Source organism: Alligator mississippiensis, chromosome 5 (assembly GCF_030867095.1).
Source record: "Alligator mississippiensis isolate rAllMis1 chromosome 5, rAllMis1, whole genome shotgun sequence".
In the NCBI taxonomy this organism is placed as follows: Eukaryota; Metazoa; Chordata; order Crocodylia; family Alligatoridae; genus Alligator; species Alligator mississippiensis.
Window position 1 is genome coordinate 180,792,988 of NC_081828.1, and position 19,087 is coordinate 180,812,074.

Here is a 19,087-nt window from a genome sequence, read left to right on the forward strand (position 1 = left end):
ATTCTTGTAACAGTCATCCCTCCTAGACTTCATTTTCCTGAACATTTCTTTCTCCTTACCTTCCTCTTCCTGAATCTTTGTCCTAGGCCTTGTCCTGATTTATGTCTGTTATGGTCAATAGTCCACATCTTTGAAAAAAGATTCCTACCGTCTTCAACAAGAACTTTAAAAAACTCTTGGACTTCAAGGCTGGGGTTTTCAAACAAGTCTAAGAGAGTTAGGCACTTAAGTCCCAGTGAACTGAAAGGTTGATACATATCCGTTTATGCTTCTTTGACAACTCAGTCTAAACTCTTTAGGTCAAGGAATGTGTGTCATTTCATTTCATAAAGCTCTGTGTATTTCAGAGACACAATGTGACTGACTAAAAGAAACAACACAAGGGAACATCTTAAGAGAGCAAATTCATGAATAAGTTGTATAAATGCATACAGGACATAATGACAGAGGCATTTAGATACTGGGTAATGCTTATAAATAACACTGGTTAATTAAATACACAGTTCTCACTCTTCTATAAAGCCAGTGATCCCTATTCTCTTTTAACTGGAAATCGTGAAGTGAAAAATCAATGAGCTTATATCAAGTTTCCGTTATGGTTTTTGCAAAGTAAACTGGATCCATAAAAATGACTCTTTTCTAATAAAGATGTCATCAATTGGAATTGGCAAAGTTTAAGTACCTTGTCATATTTTGATTGTTATGTAGCACTAGAATGTATCAATTCCATAGAATACCTTGTAGTTAAGTTTAATGATTAATGTCATTTAGTTTGCAAGATAAAACCTAACCTTTTTGACACGTGTCCCTGTTTCACAGTGGCTTGAGTATATTCCAACTAGAAATCTATACTAGATCCTAACACCTTCCTTATCCCTTCGCTTTTTGTCCAATGAGAAAGAGTCCAGAAATCCCTCATAACTTTCCCCTCTTTTCTTGGGAAGCCAGAGGTGTTTTTCTTTTCACAGTTAAGAGACTGTACAGCAGCAACTAGTCAATTTGAAAAAGAATGGTGAAGAACCTTATTTTCATTAATTCTTTGTGGTTAATTAAAGTGTAGTAAAAGTGAAAGGGTACACAATGAGAAAAAAAGCAGAAACTAAATCAGGCACTTGTATGGCAATCAATACCTTTTGGATCAATAGTGTGCATTTTGTAATTAATACAGATATTCAAAGCTGTGCTGCACCAAAGATCTTTTGGTGTATGACAACTCAGAGTATCACCCTAAGGCTCTGTAGACCATAGCTCCAATAAGCACTCAGACATAGAGCATTTGACTAAGGCTAGCAGGAAAGGAAAAGGCAGAATATACCCTCAATACTATGGGTCCACCTTTACATTTTAAGTTCCAACATAGCAATTCCTTATTTGACCTTCTGGGACAGACTGGAATATAGTTAGGGCTCCTTAGGCTTAGCACCTGGGTGTCATCTCTAGTCCACCCCCAGTGGTTCATTATTTCCCTGTGCAAGAATGTTAACCCTTTTCTCACATCTAACACACATTCACAATATCCTAAACACTTCTCAGGTTAGCCAGGTTCTCATGGCCAAGGCACTTGGAAGAAAAAGCCAGCTGTAGCCTTTTTTTCCAAAGGGGCTGGATCTGCACACTCTTTCAGCCCCCTTGTGATCAGGACTTGTCTCTGAGTAGAGTTGTGTCCAGATGCAATGGCTGATACTCACAGCTTGCTTCTGAGCTTGTCCTCCCTGAGTTAACTTGTAGTTCTGCACGTATCTCGAGAGCTTCCCTAGTCTGCTTCAAGCTCACCAGCTCCTGTTTCCTTGGTTCTACCCTCAGCTTAACAGGGTAGATGTTCAGTGCAGATCTAACTTGGGTGACTGGCACCCAAGTGTGAGTGCCTGCAAAAGCCTATTCCGTGTTAACAACCACAATGCAAAGGCACTGAGTGTCCTCACTGGTCTTCCACTCCCCAGGGTTGTACTTTCTGCTGTGCAGCTGGGACTTCTAGATACATCCTACAGTTCTCTGCGTGGCAGCAAGGTGACTTTCTCTATGATACTCTCCCAGTGAATTATGGGCAAAGTGGTTTGTCCTTGGGAAGGTATTGGCGGACTATCAGCACTTGAGCTATTTAACCCGATTCCTCATTGCAAACTGAGCAGGTTACTAACCCAAATGAAAGCAGAACCAGGATTCTAACTCACAACCCCAATCAGGACAACCAAGCCATGTTGAAAGCAACCAGCCTCGGAGAGAAGTGTTTGTGTGTGTGGATGGGAGGAGATTAAGAGCAATGCTGGACTACCCTTTCAGTGAAGGCATACCCTCCAGCAGCACTGCAGCCCCTTTTTCTCTGCCTAGTGTCCTGCTTGCCATGGCATTCCATAGCCTGTCTTGTTCTCCTGCAGCCTATGCAGAGAGAAGACTCACTATCTGGGCCCAGCACGCTTCCAAGGGTTTCTTTCTCCTCCTCCCCAAGAGGAGGAGCTTTATTTGCACTTCCATCTTGGATGGTCACAGGTCAGCAGTCAGGGAGTTGATGGGATGAATTAACAAATTCATCACAAAATATTTAGGTCTGCTGTGACCTTATGAATGTTCTTCTCCCTTCCAGAGGTTGTATAAGCCTTATATTTCTCTGGAAGAAATATTGGTCCTTTAATAAGCTCTGTCATGTGATTAGGTAGCTAGAAGAAAAATAATAATAAATAAATAATAGAAAGCTTCAATAGCTCAGGGCCTGCAAAACAAACAACACTGTTATATATATAAGTTAGCAATGAGGGCTAGCATAGGGTTTCTTGCAGACAACATGTGCACGCTCTGTAACACAAGAGATAGTAAAAGAATAAACTCTTTGAAACATGGTGCTGCAAACTCTCAAGTTTATTTTGTGTTGCTCTTAGTCCCAGTTCCTGAGTCCTGTGGTTATATGGGGATTTTGTATTTTTTTGGAAAAGCAAATATTTCTTGCCCTCCTGGTTGAGGAGAAAAGCTGGAAAACATGAACCAGTGTACCATAAAGGCTGAGAAACAAGATAAAAATAGAACCAAACATTGATTTTGTTTTTAAAGCTTCTGCTCTTTTGAGGCCTCACTCTTATTTTCAAACACTGGGGTTGGTATCACAGAGAACAGTGGAGAGCTTCTCACAAATGCAAATGCGGGGGAAAGCTGAGAGGGAAAAAATCTGCATCAGCAGCACCAGCACATGTGATCTTAGATCCTAATTCGCAAATCTACGTGTCCCTTTCCTGAGTTTACCAGAAACTTCTTTGTTATGTCCTATGGAATTCTTACAAGTGGTTTTTAAAATGAATATTTGTAATTAAGGCACCAATCACAAGCAAACATCTCATATTTGCTTCCAAAGAAAACCAATATAAAATAGTGATGGTACTATCATGATATATTACTTGTGCTATGCACAAGTGATACAGAATAAAGACGCACAATATAAATATGGGTTATACAGACACAGGTAGGCATTAATTTGTTCGATGAAGACCAGATCATATTTTATGCTTTAAAAAGATGCTTTTTTAGTTTCTAACATAATAATTGAAAAAACTCCAAAATAGTTGGATAATACAAACAATTAGTTTCCAAGCAGCCTTTAATGTGCTGGCTGTTAGAAAAGGCTTGTGTTTTGGGCATCAAATATTCAGAGAACTGCATAGATTTCAAATTTGCTGGCAGAATTTCCTTTTTCTGAATGTACAATGAAAGGCCTATGTCTAAATATTTATCTTGTTGAAGTAGTACTCTAACCCAGTGGTTCTTAACTTTTTTAGACTCAAGGTATCCTTTGTTAGACTCAAGGCATGCATCTCTTGGAAAATGCCACCTCTCAGTTTTCACTGTTTTTTTGACTATGAAAAAAATTGAGCAATTCTTCTGTTGCAAATAGCTCAGAATGACCTCAATGGGGCAGAATATGCCTGACACTCTGGATTCCTAGTTGAACTCTCCATTCCAGGAAGAGCACACACCAACTGCTGAAACTTCCTTAGCCTGACGAAGGGTTTTTGAACCCAAAAGCTTGCTTAATAACTATTCTTCAACCATTTGGGTTGGTGTAATAAAAGATATCAAATTCACCCAAGGAACCTTGTCTGCCTAGTTGAACTCTCTGCATTTATCTTGTGAATCATGTATTTGCACACCTAGCAGTGCTAATATTGTATTGCTGCATCCTGCAGCACCTTTAAAAGATTCTCAAGGTACTCTGGTTGCTGCCCTAATCTAAGGACTAGACTGGACATTCTAAGCTCTAGTTCAACACACTAAAATAAAAGACTATCACATTAGATTTTACTTCATTTTGGAGTAGTAGTTACTATTAAAAATGAATCCAGCTTTAGTTGGAATGAAGCAAGACACTGTAGGTGAAGAAGATCTTTCATTTCAGCTATTGGAGGATCTTGTTTTGAAGTTTGCATATTAATTCCCCCATTTCTGCCAGGCATCTTATCAAAAATCTCTTGCCCAATGTTTCATCATCATGTTGAAAAGACTGGCTGGATCACATTTGACTGGTAGAGTTTTGATGATATTTATTACACTGTGAGTCAAGTCTGTTTTCTATTGAGCGCACAACCACGTAAGGGCCCACCAGCTCCAAAGAGGTCAGTCTAACTGTATGACAAACATAAGCTAAAATTACCTCCATGAAAACTTTCAAGTTTTACAAAGCACAGATTTAATTTTAAAGTATTTAATGCAATTTCTCTGGTCTGAATCCAGAGCTCCAGGAATTGCTTGATTTCAAAAGCTCTAGTAGAAATGCTAAAATTTAGCAGCAGAATATTCCAATTGATTGGGTCTTCAATAATAAATGGGCTCCCCAGTGAATGCTACCCAGCCACGTTACAGAATCCACATGAAATCTTTAGCACCTCCATCTGTAAAACTGAATTCCTCATAAGGCTGCTAGGTGTTCTGCCAAATAAGAATGTGCATCCAGCCAATTGATGGATGATAGTATCTAGTGCCACACTCAGCCAAACACAACTGAAATAAGATACTGTTTTAGCTACAGCCATCATTTGATTTTTGAGAAGAGATCCTAGATCTCATGCAACCATAAGACTGTGAACCTGAGTCACAAATAGTAGGATCAACCAGGCTGCAGAGGCTACTTAGCCAATTGCTTCTTTAGCCTCCCTTCCTCATAGTGGTCTTCTCCACTGAGGCTTAATCCACAGTCAGCTCAAGTACATCCGTTCTCCAATTTCAAGGAGGAACAGAATTGTTTTGCTGTGCTGACACACCTCAGACTTTCTCCCTAACTCATTGAGCCAGAGGGGTGGCAAGATCAGCTGCAGCCCCTGCTGGAGAGAGGAGAGTCCATGGGAGGAAAAGTAATTGCCCTCAACCACCTGTTGTGAGCATCCAGAAAAGCATGAACAGAGCCCTCCACAGGAACGTCATCCTTCTCTGCTAGTAATCACAACAAAGTCTCATTGCGTGCTTATTTGTATGACATTAGGCCCAGAGGCCACAGTCAGGCCAGTCTCTTACTGAGTTTTGTACAAAGATACAACATAAGACAGTCTTTGTCCTGAAGCCTCCTACAGTCTAAAATGACAAAGGGAGGGGAGGGGAGGAAGATAGCATACAAGCAGTGAGATCAGAGCCCTGTTAGGCACATGCCTTATTAATTACAGTTGCTTGTTTCTGATGTCATGTTAAATTAAAGACACCAAATTCCCCTCCTCTATTCGACTCATTACAGTTTCCTTGTCTTCCTCCAGAGCAATTCCCAGCCCCTGGTACAGCATCCAGATGGCCTTCTCTGTCCTATCATTCCACTGTTGTTTATACATAAATGAGCAGTTCACTCATAAGCTAAGTATGTGAAACAGACAGGTAGAGGACTTAGTCAACTGAGTCAGTTTCTTACATGTATCATGGAAAGAGTGAATTAGCATGCTGAGATGCCTACAGTACATACAACAAAGCAGAGACTTAGCTGGGGATGGCAAGTGAGCTCTGTTTTTCACGGGGTTTAAGATTATTTTTAGCACTTCCTACAACAATTGGCACTGCATGGCTGCTTTTGAATTATTCGGATTCTTAATTGGAAGAATTGATGCAAAAGCAGGAATAGGGAAAAGGAAATCCCTACAGAATCCCAAAGGACACACTTGTCAGGGCTTTGGGTGACATTCTTGTCCCAAAACATTTTTTATGCCAGCAATAAGGGAAATGAAAAGAATTTGAGGTCTTAAGTTTTTCAGGTCTGGCATTTTATTTTTCTACTATTCCAATTATATTATTACACCCACTGCTGGCAAAGGATGAACACTGCATTTTAGCCATTTTCTCTGTGGCTGCTCCTCCTAATGATACACAGTGTTTAGGCCCTCTGACAATTAAGCTTGTACAGCATACATTATTTGCAAAGAACCTGAATTTAAATCAAAGTTTTGATTTTTATGTCTAGTCTCAGAACAGATTAGTATTGAATTCTTGATCCACAGGGTATATAATGAGCTCCAGGATCCCTCAAATGAAGCAGAAACCAGTATACAGCTTAGTGTCTAGGAATGGGCACAGTAAGGCACTCCTGCATCCACTCTTGCAAAATCTTATTTGCCTGTGCGTAGACACCTGATGGAATCAGACCTCATCATGGAGGCTGAGTGACTGTGATTTTGGGCAAATCTATGCCAGATATTTTGAAACTTGGATACCTCAGGCTAGATATCTAGATCAAGGTGTTGGCAAGCGTGTGGAAGCTGCTGGTGTTCTTCTGAAAAAGTCCAGCCCCCTTCATTAAAATGCCTAAAGGAATTTAAAAGCCTAATCTTTAGGTAACCAAGTTGAACAGGCTGGTCCTAAGCTTTTTTGAAGGGTGTCAATTTCTTATTTGTAAAACAGGGATAATAATACTATAGCCATTGTAAAACCCTTTGGAATTGGCAGCTGGAAAAGATGCCAAGCAGTATTGTGTATTATTTTTAAAATTTCACCCTTGCCTATCTATGTTGTAATGCATATTTGTTATAAGAAGAAGTGTGCTGCATCTTCTGAATCGCATACTGTAATCATTACAAAATATTATGCTCAATATTCACCAGTATTACTGATGCAGCTTCAAACATTAAGGGATAGGTCTTTGCTTAGCTATGAACATAGAACTTATGCATTTAAAAAGCTCTCTCTCTTGCACAGAGTATTAGCTATCAATATGAGAACACAGATCAAACCCATTGCATAGGATGGTGTTTTGCTTAGAGGTGCCATCAGGTATTGGCCTGAGTGGTAGTTAAGAAAGTATTAATTTTGTTTCTTATCAACCTTTCAGATGTTAGTCCATAACAAAACATTTGTGCCTCAAGCACAGGCCATGCGTTGGGCAGCGGGAGAGGGGGTACAGGCCATACACTGGGCTGGGGAAAGGAGACATAGGCCACGTGTTGTGGGGGCAGGAGGGGCATGTGCCCCCCAAGATTTCTGTGTCCACAGCGGGGTGCAGGGTTGCAGGGGGGCCAGACCAGCTCTGGAGAAGCTGCTTCCATGGCCCAGCATGCAGGACCTGGCATGGGAGGGAGTGCTGCGCCACCATGCCACCAAGGTGAGGTGTGGTGGTGTGGAATTGTGTCCCCATTGTTAGCAGGGAGGCGGGGGGGGGGGCACCTCCCCTTGGTGGCCATGGTGGCATGGTGCTCCCTCTTGTACTGGGTCCTGCACGCTGGGCTGCAGAGGCGGTTCCTGCCTGGAGCTGGTCTGGCCTGGCCCTGCTGCAGCCCTGCACCCCACTGTGGGTGTAGAAATCTCAGGGTGCATGTGGCCCTTCCTCCCACATGCATCACCTGTGCCCACACACCCCCTGCCCCACACACCCACTCCCTTGCTCACACATTGGGGGAAGTGGGCTGTGGGTTGAGAGTGAGGGGCACCAGCAAGCCCAGGGGACTGTGGGTCGGGAGTAAGGGGCACCAGCATATCAGGGCTGCTCAGTGTCACAAAGCAGCAGTGGGGACAGCTACAGCTGGACCCGCTTCCTGGCGTGCCAAGGGGGCAGGAGGAAGCTCTGATTTTCCGTGATGAAAAAGCCAAAATCAAATGCCAAAATATATAGGTATTTAGAATTTATTTCATTATAATGATTGAGGCACTGGTAGGTTTCCAAATTGCTTTAAAATATATCAATAAAACACTGTGTTCAACTAATACCAATACTTATAGATAGATAGATAGATAGATAGATAGATAGATAGATAGATAGATATAGTGGCATTTCATTTTAATTGTGGAAAAGTATAGATTTGGAGTTTTTTAATGAGAATTTTGTTTTGTTTGGTTTAATCAGAGAATTTGTGATTTTTAAACAGAAAAGCAGGATCAGTGGTGATGAATGTCTGAAATCACTTATGGCTACTAAGTGGCCAAAGCTTGAAATGCTTAGCCTGATAGACAGAGCCTTTGGTTCCACACAGTTTTGAGGAATGGTCTCATACCTGCACTAGAAGCAGCTATGGTCACATTTCCTCTGAGAAGGGATACTACTCCCAGCACACTACTCAGCTCTGTTCAAGGCACATATAAGCCTCTCCATGAAGTAATAGGGAAATGGAATCATGGGAAAAAGAGAAAACCCTAGAAATCCCTTCTCTGCTTTTTTATCAGCTAGGAAAGGAGGAGTTCAGTGATCAAACGTTTGAGTTGGAGACTCAGAAACGTGAAATCCTTGTCTAGGGAGAAAAGCCTGCTGGTTGGGCTACCAGTGATGGCAAGAAGGGAATTCTCTAAGTAATAACATGACGAGAGAGAGGTTTTGGCTTTGCCTCAGCAGAGGTAGATGAATTGCCCTTGCATGTACTTTTTTTGGGATCACTGCTTGCCTCAATTCAGTAGCTACAACAGCACAGAATTACCTATGTAAATCATTAGTAAAGCAGAGCAGCTGCACACATCCCTAGGATCTTTGCATCTCTCTTTCTCCTGAGAATCTATAAAAATGTAAATATCGAGGGTCCTCGATTTTTCATGATAGGGAAACTGTTGCTCACTAATTCTGTGCCCGATGCAAAAGAATCATGTAGCTGTATCAAATCTCACTTGTGCTGCAAAAATGGGTAGGCTGGATGCAGAGGCAGGTGTTCAGTTTAGTGAAAGTTAGTGTTTTAGTATATAGAATTTGACAGGCACCAAACACAGATATTTAGAAGTCATTTTGCTTTTCTGACAATTCTCCTCAGATAAGGAGCAACAAGATTCAAAATGGGAAAAAAACCCTAACTTTTGGGATGTCATAGTAGTTTCTTCTCAAAATATCTGCCAGCCCTAATGTCAGGGAAAGTAAACAAATACATGGCACAAATCCTAGAATATAAAAGATGTGTCACTTGCAAGGAGGAGTAGGAGGAAAACACAGCATGCTGACAGCTCACATCCTGTGCCATAATCCTAGAAACTGTTAATATTTACAAAATTAACAACTAATAGAACTGATGACAACCTCCCTCCCCCTAGTTGTCATGTGAGTATTAGCAGTTACCAGCAGCTCCAAACTGGTAGAATCATTGTCTTCTCTCTCAAGTGCCAAATGCTCAATGCAAATAGAAATATTATAGTCTTACCTTTCAGCTTTCAAATCTGCTGGGGAATGACACCACCATCAAACTGCACAAGGAGGTGGAATAGTCAGGTTTTGCTGTGCATTGTTTCTTTCCACCATAGGAATAGTCTGTGAGGAGGATTCCTTGCTATGAGAATTAAGTGAACACCTGTTGTAATCTGCTATACTCTGGGCTGGGTCATGTTGAAGGGGTCCCCACCCACCTTTCTCAAAGATAAATAGGAAAGGGTTATCTCCTGGGTTTCTTGGAGGACCAGGGGGAGAGCTGTTTGAGAAAGAAGGGTAGCCGCAGCCCAGGATGTCTCCCAGGACAATAAGATTAGCCACTTCTCCCTGGCCCCTATGTACGTAATTTGCTTTCACACCTGCCGCTCCAGAGGACTCCATAACACCTTCTAGAGACGGTCACTGCAACTGCTGCTATTCTAGGCCCAGCTCTTATTCCTTCCTCCAGCAGAGGAACAGGAAGAAGGCCCAGCTGCATAGGTAAGACAACTGTTTTCCCAGGGAAGAAAGGGGAGGAGCCTTGTCCATTGCATATTCATGAGGCTCAGGGTACCTCTCAATCTTTGACAAGCCCAACAGCTCAGGGGCTGCTCTACTTCCTTGTCCCCTGTCCTTCGGTGAATATCATGATTGTCCAGGTTCTGCACCTTCTTCCTCACCTAGGCTGTCCTACCCCCAAAATCCTTCTGGTTACAGTAACCTGCCTTTCACATGTCCACCCACTCCACTGTAAGGGAGAAGTATAAGAACCTGCAGCTTTTGGACAAAGGTCTGTTTCCTTTCCCCCACCAGGCAGCTCCTGGTCTCTTGAGACCCGCTGAGGATGAGATACAACAGGGCAGGGAGCTTGAAGGGAAGGCATATGTATGAGCTACAGTGCAGTACAGCTAAGAAGTCTGACAGAGACCTAATCCTTCAACAGGGGTGAGAGCCTAGAGTAGTGTTTCCCAACAGCCCATGGGGCACTTACATGAAGAAAAATTAATAAAATATATTAATACAAATTTTCCGTGGCACACCTCTAGAGTCATTCTCCATCCCCATACTTAGAAGGTCATTGTAGCTCATTGCTGGGGCAAAATTTTGCAGCACAGCTGTGCAGAGAGAGACAAACTGTGCATTCCCCACAGCCAACACATGCGCCGTAGATGAATTTCCTTCTGCTCAGCTGGTTCTCCCTCACCCCCACAGCCAACACATGCACAAGTCTTCTGTGAATATCTCATTGATACGGCTTACTCATTAGCGCTAGGATCTGGAGAACTTTTTTCTCATTATTCCAAAATTCTCATGGCGTACCAGGAAGCATACTGGTGTGCCGGGGCGCACGGATTGAAAAGTACTGGCCTGGAGTGCCTTTGTTTAAACTGATTAGGAGTTTGAGCCTGATGCCTGTGTTACCAACTATACGATCAGCAGAAGCTACAGCTACATTTCCTTAACAGGAAAGACTTGGGTAAAAAATAATACAATAAAGACCTGTGCTTCCAGTAAGAATCATAGCAAACGTATTTGCAAATTAAAAAAGGGACAAATTTTTAAGGTCACATTATGCTGATGCCAAAAACAAAGTACATTTTACAAGCAGGTACATATTACTCAGAACCGAGGATTTCTTCCCCCCTCTAGCAACTCAGCATCAGGAGGAGTTTATCAGGGAACCTGGAGCAAGTGGTGTTAATGTTTAGCTGGAACAAAAGAACAGCTTTATTAGGGTCTATGTTCATTCAGTTTTTCTCCCCACCACACCCCCTCCATCACAGCGCATGCATGTGCAGGGCTGCTCCTGGTAAGAGTAAAGCAGATGCTACTCAAACTCCGCTACAGAGTCTTTTTTATAATTATAACAATTTTTTTAAGATGACGATAAACAGGGTCATCTGTGATAGTGCCCAAAGCAGCTTCCAGGGCATCACATGAAAAATGAGGAGAGATAGTAGCTCTGTAATTGTTGCTCTCAAATTGCTCCTGGCTGACCAGCCTCTCATGCTAGTCCTTTTTCCCTTTGAAGCTTCAAGGCATATGACTGGCATAGTTGTGATGATGTTCAGGGAGGAGAGAGAGAAAGGCAAGTAAAAAGGGGAAATTTAGAAAAAAGTATCCTTGAATGACAGGATGGGAAAAAATCTTGACACTATAATCAAAATTGGCAAATTTGACACTGTTCAGGTATAACAAAGGAACATTGTCTACGGAAGGACAAACACTGCCTTTCCTAATATTACATCTTCGTTCAGTACTGTTCTCTGCTGTACTTTGAGCCACTGTAGCAAAACAATTGTGTCTGTAGGGGTGGTGGCAGTGACAAAGTTAGGGCTGGCATCTGTATCTATAGTGACTACCATTCAAAGGGAAAAGTCAGTCTTATTAGTCTCCCTCTCCCTCCGTCATCCCATAGACATATGACCCCAGGGGGCTAGTTATATGTTGCTCCCTACTCCTTTATTGTGCTCCCTTGTGAGCTTCAGCATATCGAATACTTGGATCCCTCCCTTACCATTCTGTTGTGTCATGCAAATTCTTCCTTCATGACCTGCTGACATGGGGCTCTGTTGAGATGTACACTGTTCAAGTAAAAGAGAAACAATCCTGATATACCGACTTTATTGCAATAAAATGAATTCTGCTCTTAGAGGACCCCAGGTGAAATTAATTTAACTCAATAAAAAAGCAAGCCTTTTAAGAAGCAATCAGTGTATACAAGACATGGGTAACACTGGCACATTTAAAAATATTGTGTAATTTGATTCAAGATGTTGGCACCATTTAAAAATAATGAAATACTGATGCGCTATGGCCCATCTGATTTCTCTTTTCTTCACTTCTTCCTTTTGCTGCGCATCCCTGGGCATATATTCCTCAATCTCATTTCTGGTTTATAAACCTTTTACACTTCAGTATTACTTTTCAGATACTTTTCAGATCATTCCTTTTCCCTCCCCATCTTCCATTTCCCTTCAAGGAACCTTTTTGCAACCACCCTCCATCTTTGGTTTAATAATTTTCCATTAGGATGTTTTTTGTTCCTTTGAACTCTCCTCCTTTTATTCATTCTTCCCCAGGCACGTCACACTCCCTTCCCCCATAAAAAAACCCTTTTGTGTTCCTTGTTCTCCTGCCTCATTAAAGGTATGCTTGCACTCTGGGTTAGTCTCCTTAGCTTGGGTTTTGGTAGTGGTCTGGCTACAGCCACAAAGGCTAAATTACCTTGCTGAGAAGTAAGATGCAACTGCTATGTACTTATTCCAGGCTCAAAAAATCAGACCAGTTTCTTAGATGTCTAAGGAAGGATTTAAGTGATGAACATTGGCATCCATATTTGAAAGGCCCCACACACAGATAGAGTGCCTTGAGTCTTCAATTTAGCATAATAAAAGGATAAGGAACTACTTATGATCACAGCTTATAAGCAGCTATATGGGGAACAGAATTTGATGATGGAGAGATTTTCAATCTAGTGGACAAACATGCAACACGAATCAGTAGCTAGAAGAAGCTACACACAGTCAGATAGGAAATAAGGGACTTAACAGCGAGAGTCTGCTGTAACTTACCAAGATTTTGGTGAATTCTCCATTACTAGGAATTCTTAAAGGTAGACGGGGTTTTTTTTTTTAAACAATCTGCTTTGATTCAAACAAAAATTAATTCAGGGGAATTCCATGGCCTGTGCCTGGGGCAGGTCAGGCTAGATGATCACAAAAGTCCCTTCTGGCTTTGTAACAGAAGAAAAAATAAGCCTATTTTTAGCTTGTAACAGTTCTTCTTAGGAGGATGGTACAAAAAAAGTAGAGCTTTATGAATACATATGCAACCCTCCCAAATCATTTAAAGTGAAAAGCCTTGGCACATGGGTGTCAATGATACACTGCATGTACTGTACCTACTCTTAAAAAATGAAGAATTTGAGTCTGTGGGATCAAAACTCCTGGATTTTCACAAGCAGGATAGGAGTTTGTTGGTTTGCAAAGAAAAACAGATATTCCTAGCAGTGCTTAAAAAAAAAATCCAGCAGAGAGCAGCAGTCATAAATTACAGGGAGGTTTTCAATAGCAGTTAGCAAAGGTCTAAGGAATCAACACAGGGGCTTATTTTAATACCATGGGCTGTGGACAGGCAAAACAATTATACTGAATTCAAGTGGGAAGGAAGGCTTACCACTTGCTAGTGCATTTCCACTGTCGGTTACACACAAAGCAGTTATAATGTATTGGCTTAAAATCCAGTAAGTTCCACCCCTCTTCCCTTCAATTGGTATTAATTTCTGATTTGTCCGTACCCATGGGGACAGAGCTTTCCACTGTCCCCTTCCCCATCACCATTTTCCTTCCAGTCCCAGTGATGGCAGGAGGGCTGTTGGCACTCAGACACATGAAGAGTTGGTTCCTTGATTTATTCTATTCCAAACAAGTTCAGCACTGGCTAATTTTTCAGCAATAGATAGACAATTGATAACAGTGCTGACCATTTCACTCTGGATTTTCTGTAGATTACACACTACTATTATTATATGCCATAGCCCTGAAATTCATTTGAGTTGGTCTTTAAAACTTAGCATTTCATAATGTGAATACAAACACAGAAATGACTTAGGAACTACAGTGATTATGAAGGGGGCATGTGCTTCTAAAACAGATGGGTGCTTCTGAAACTTCCACCCAATGTTTTAGCTGCTGAAATGGACTATTGCTGACAACTCTTAAGATTTTAGGGTTTTTTTTCCCTATACATCATAATGGCCTAGTTCATAAATGAAGTTTATTTCCAAACCAAGACAAGCATTTATTACAAAAACACTCAACCTTCTACACAGTCTTGAGGCTGGCACTGATATATAGTCATCATATACAAATGACTATCTTCCAGAATGAATCATTTATAATGTAAGGTATTTGAGCTGTTTACTTTTCTTATTTAATGCAAAACCTACATTTCAGGAGTCTGAGCATGGCTTTCTGCGTGCGGCCTGGTTGACATCAGGAAGTCTGCAACTGGATGTTGTGGTCTCAAATTCAGGAGAGAGGAAACCTTGGAGCAGGAAGGTCCTGACACCAGCAATCCAGTTCTGAACGTGAACTCCATCTCCATGCACCTTCTGTTTAGCTTTGGCTCAGCAAATTCGACAGTTATTTTGAAACTGCTGTATGTAGGGCTCTTTTCTCCCTTATGAGATCCAAAGCTATTTCAGATGCTAAACAATCAGTTGCTTAAATCACGTCACAGTTGCAGCTTCTGAGCATGGCTGTAGTGCAGGCTTTGCACAGATAAACATGGATCTTTGTCATATAGAAAACCATTTTAAACAATCTTTCAATACAAACAGTTTCACAGAAAATATTAAATTATTCATGTTTATCTCTAAAAATATTGCTTAAAAACTCACTAACAGAAAATTTTTCTTCAAATGGGAAGTTCTGTTCCAAACACTGTTTGGCAGGTAGCAGTCTTTTACTGAGATAGCATTTTCTGTTTTTGTGGTTCTCCCCCTAATCTATAAACAGTCCTCAAGGGAAAAAAGCATGACACCAGTATAAGAAGAAAAGTGAAATTGATTAAAATTTATCAGTTCTTAATGAACAAGGTTTTACATTTTAACTAGCTTGTACCACATGTAAAATGCTAAATTATTACTAAAATAAAAAGCAGCAAACAATGAGAAAGAAGAATATTATACCTGTTAAAAACATTGCTGAAGAAAGCAACACAAGATACAAAGAAATATTTTATTAAAATCATCTGGATAATACATGAAGTGTAACTAATACTATGTACTGGTGCAGAAACATGTCTAATAAAGCAGAAAAGGACACGTGATATATGTGTACAGAAGACATGTCAAACTGGTTTTAATGTACATATAAATATAAAAATTTAAAAAGGTGCTTGACAGTGATATACTAAATGGCTGTAATTTTGGCTACAATTAGAATATATAATGTTATATTCTTTAAGCAGTCTTAAGACCAGTGCACATGGTGAATTGCTGTTGATTGAAAAAGATAGGCTTTGCTTTCTTATAAAATGAATACCTGCATTTCTTCAGGAAATATCTTAGGCACATGCAAAAGAAATTAAAAAAAGACTTAAAAACCCTGCCACAAGCCAGTGACTTATTTGTTCTTGGCCGCCAGAGGCTTACGACTGATCTTCTTTGACTTGTCATTGTTCTTCTTTGGAGGCTCGGGGTTTGCCTGCATGTGTCTGCCATACAGACTGCAAGGAAACGAGACAAAGAACATTTGTGATGCCATCAGTAAAATAAAGGCTTTCAACCTGCAGCATGTTAAAACAATACATTTACTTAAGCAAAAAAGTTAAGAAAGCAGAGGGTCATTATGTTTTTTCTGCCTCCACATGCTAGAAATTCCTAATAGTCTTCAGCTGCAGCTTGAAATATTAGCTGTGTGTGTCTCATCAGGAGATTAACATTAGGAAAACGGGTTTAAGGAGAAGATAGGAAGAATAAGTTTTGCCTTCAGAAACTGGCAACCTTTATTCAGCACTTACGGCACAAAGGCTTGGAAGGCTGAGAATGTGTGTAGCTAAGCCGACAATGAGAAAAATTGGGTCGAACTGGAGAGACAGAGTACCCATTTACAGCAAAGCGAGCATCATGCCTAACCATAAAACCCAGGGGCTTGATAATGTGACAGAGAGCAATGGTGTCACAGTCTTCTCTGGCTGTTCACACATGATTGATAGTACTGGGATAGCTACCAACACATCACTGCCACATTAATAAGTATCACCAATTAAATGTTGACAAAGTATCCTACAATTAAGATGGCTAGCATTCACTGCAAAGCTAAACAGACTACATGGCTGAGAAGATTTAGCTGAATAACAGGTAATAATTAGGACTTAATTTATGAGCAATTCTGATTAAACCAAATTAAAAGCTTACCCAGAATAAATACAGCTCAAACCCTAACTTCTCTTATTGCCATGAACTGCTTTTTAAAGCTGTCCTTTGCAGGGGTGTTAAGGTGTCTAGCAGGGAAAGGACCCGTAGCATTGCTTTCTCTAACTCAGCTGTGCAAACATGAGGAATGTTGACACATCTACTGAAATCCCTTGGAAAGGTGTCCCCTAATACCTCCTCTGTCACTCCTCTGGGCTTCAGGGCACCCTCCCTGCTAGCACACTGCCAACCAACTTGTGGAAATTAATGTGTCCAATTACTCTGAAAGCTGTATTCTGTAACAGTCCTTGAATATGTGTAGTAAGTTGTGTTCCAGTATCTGCATCTTTTGCTCTGGGAATACAGAACAGAACAGAACAGAACAGGACTGTCCAATTTCACAGTGGCAGGGTGCTGCAGCTGGTGTTGGTGTGTGGCCTCTGGGCAGTACACTGTATGGGTCACATGTGGTGGGTGGGGGTGGCCCTTCACCATAGGGGTTGGGTCAGCAGCATGCAGGATTTCACAGATTTCATAGACATTAGGATTGGAGGGGACCTTGCAAGATCATCAGGTCCAGCCTCCTGCCAAAGGGGCAGGAAATCAACCGGGGTCAGATCGATAAGTCAGCAAGATAAGCATCTAAAAGTCTCTTGAAGGTATCCAGAGTAGATGCTTGCACCACTTCTGGGGGGAGTCTGTTCCAGACTCTGGAGACTCAGACGGTAAAGAAGTTTTTCCTTATGCCCAGTCTAAAATGGTCTTCCAGCAGTTTATGACCATTAGACCTCGTCTTCCCTTGGGGTGCCCAGGTGAACAGACGTCCTCCCTGTTCCTGATGCACACCCCTTATATACTTATAAGCTGCCACCAAGTCCCCCCTGACCCCCCCCGAGGATTCCCCCACCACACATGATGAACTGGCAACACAAAGCCCTCCCTCCTCCTTTCCCCTGCAGGCTCTGCTAGTGGCACATAGCCCCCTGCCTTCTTCACTGGCAGCATGCGTCTCTCCCTGACCCCTGGGGTGTGTCTTATTGAGCAGCAGTGGGAGAGGTGGTTGCTGGGGCCCGCAGGCTGCATGCCCCCAGTTGGACAACCCTGGAATAGGATACAGAGTTTGAGCCAAAGGTACTGTTAGGCTTTGCACACACGCCTTTGGGAGAGCCAAAACTGATGTTCTGATCTATTATTGGTCAGCACTGTCCTTACAGAGATGAGACCCAGGATTTTCCTAATACCTTAAGTGCACAGCATACAGGAAGTTTACCTACATTGTGTGTGTTGTAGTGGTCAAAACACCCACCTGCCACTGAAAGTCTGAGCAGCTAGCAGATCTGCCTGACTCCTGCTATCAGTGAGGACAAGAGGCAGACCTGTCTGCTGTTTCTGTCCCAACTCTGCCTATTAGAAATATGAGCAGCAGGTTCTGCAATGTTCCAGAGGCTTTTAAAGTCTGTTATCACTTCTCAGCTCTTGTGGGCCAAGATTAAGTGTAGTCACTACACTGATCTGATATCTGAGTTGAAATGGATTTAGGTGGCAGCGTGTAGTGGAGGGTGCACCCCTGTTCATATGTGGATAGGACTCCCAGCAAGAGCCTCATAGTTGCTCCCACGACTGTTGGCTGAGGGCAAGCGAGGCTCGGATATCCAAACCCGAAGCCTTTGAGCTTGGGCCTGCATGTAGGACGCCTGCTGATGGATTTGGAAGCATCTGAAGCCCCAGCCTGAAAAGTCTGGGGTGGAGGATACTTGCCGGTTGCAGCGCCACATATGGCGTTTGGACAACTGAGCTTTGCTAAGTCAGAAGGATTCGAAACTGATCTGGCTAATTTGACTTATAACATGAAAATTTTTGTATCTATCTATCTATCTATCTATCTATCTATCTATCTATCTAGGAAATATGCCTATATATGTAGGCATGGCCTGACCTGCAGTTCAGTGATGGGCACAGGAATGATAACTTCTCTACAAAGAAGAATAACCACAATCTAACACAAGATAAGGTGTTTCACTGTCCTATAGTTGCACCAAAAAGTCCATAACTTTGCCCCCAGTGAACAGCCCAAGCTGCCTGACAACACACTGGGAAATCACTTCTGGACTAGGGGAGCAAACAGGCTCTCCTTCCCAAGCCATCTGTAGCCTTGACAGATCTGTTCCATGGCCAGAAAGGAAAGATGGAGCAGGCTCTATGACACACAAACGTGGGAAAAACAGGTGATGGATCCACATAACAAATGTCCTACCAGGCCTGCCTTCAAATACCTTTAGCACACATGGAATGGGCTCTGTCGTTGCAGTAGCTCTCTCTCCCCACTATTGGGACTCCTTTCTGTTTTTGAAAAAGGGCAAGATTATCACCTCAAGATAGACGTGAACTTCTTCTACACCTTTTGTAGGACATTAACTCTGAACCTTTCCCATCTTCTCAGTCCTGTCCACAACTCTGCACCTCACAGGTGACAGACTAGTTGAATCTCCTACCTAGTGCAGTGACGTAGAAGACAGATTGCCATATGCCTATCTACTGTATAACAGTCTAAAGCTTTACGAATGCTATGCACCAGGAAACCCAAATATGGTCTGAATGTAGAGCTTGGTTTTAGCCTATCTTTC

The 19,087-nt window shown here is 41.9% G+C and overlaps 1 protein-coding gene across 1 annotated transcript in view; it reads right to left on the reverse strand.

Annotated features, from left to right (window-relative positions):
- Positions 1–15,271: 15,271 nt before the first annotated feature.
- The window catches only part of RSU1 (Ras suppressor protein 1), a 183,866-nt gene continuing 180,050 nt past the window's right edge, over positions 15,272–19,087 (reverse strand). Inside the window, exon 9 of the mRNA XM_006265859.4 lies at positions 15,272–15,775. Coding sequence (XP_006265921.1) covers positions 15,673–15,775 — 103 coding nt within the window. The 3' untranslated portion in view covers positions 15,272–15,672. The remainder of the gene's footprint in view (positions 15,776–19,087) is intronic.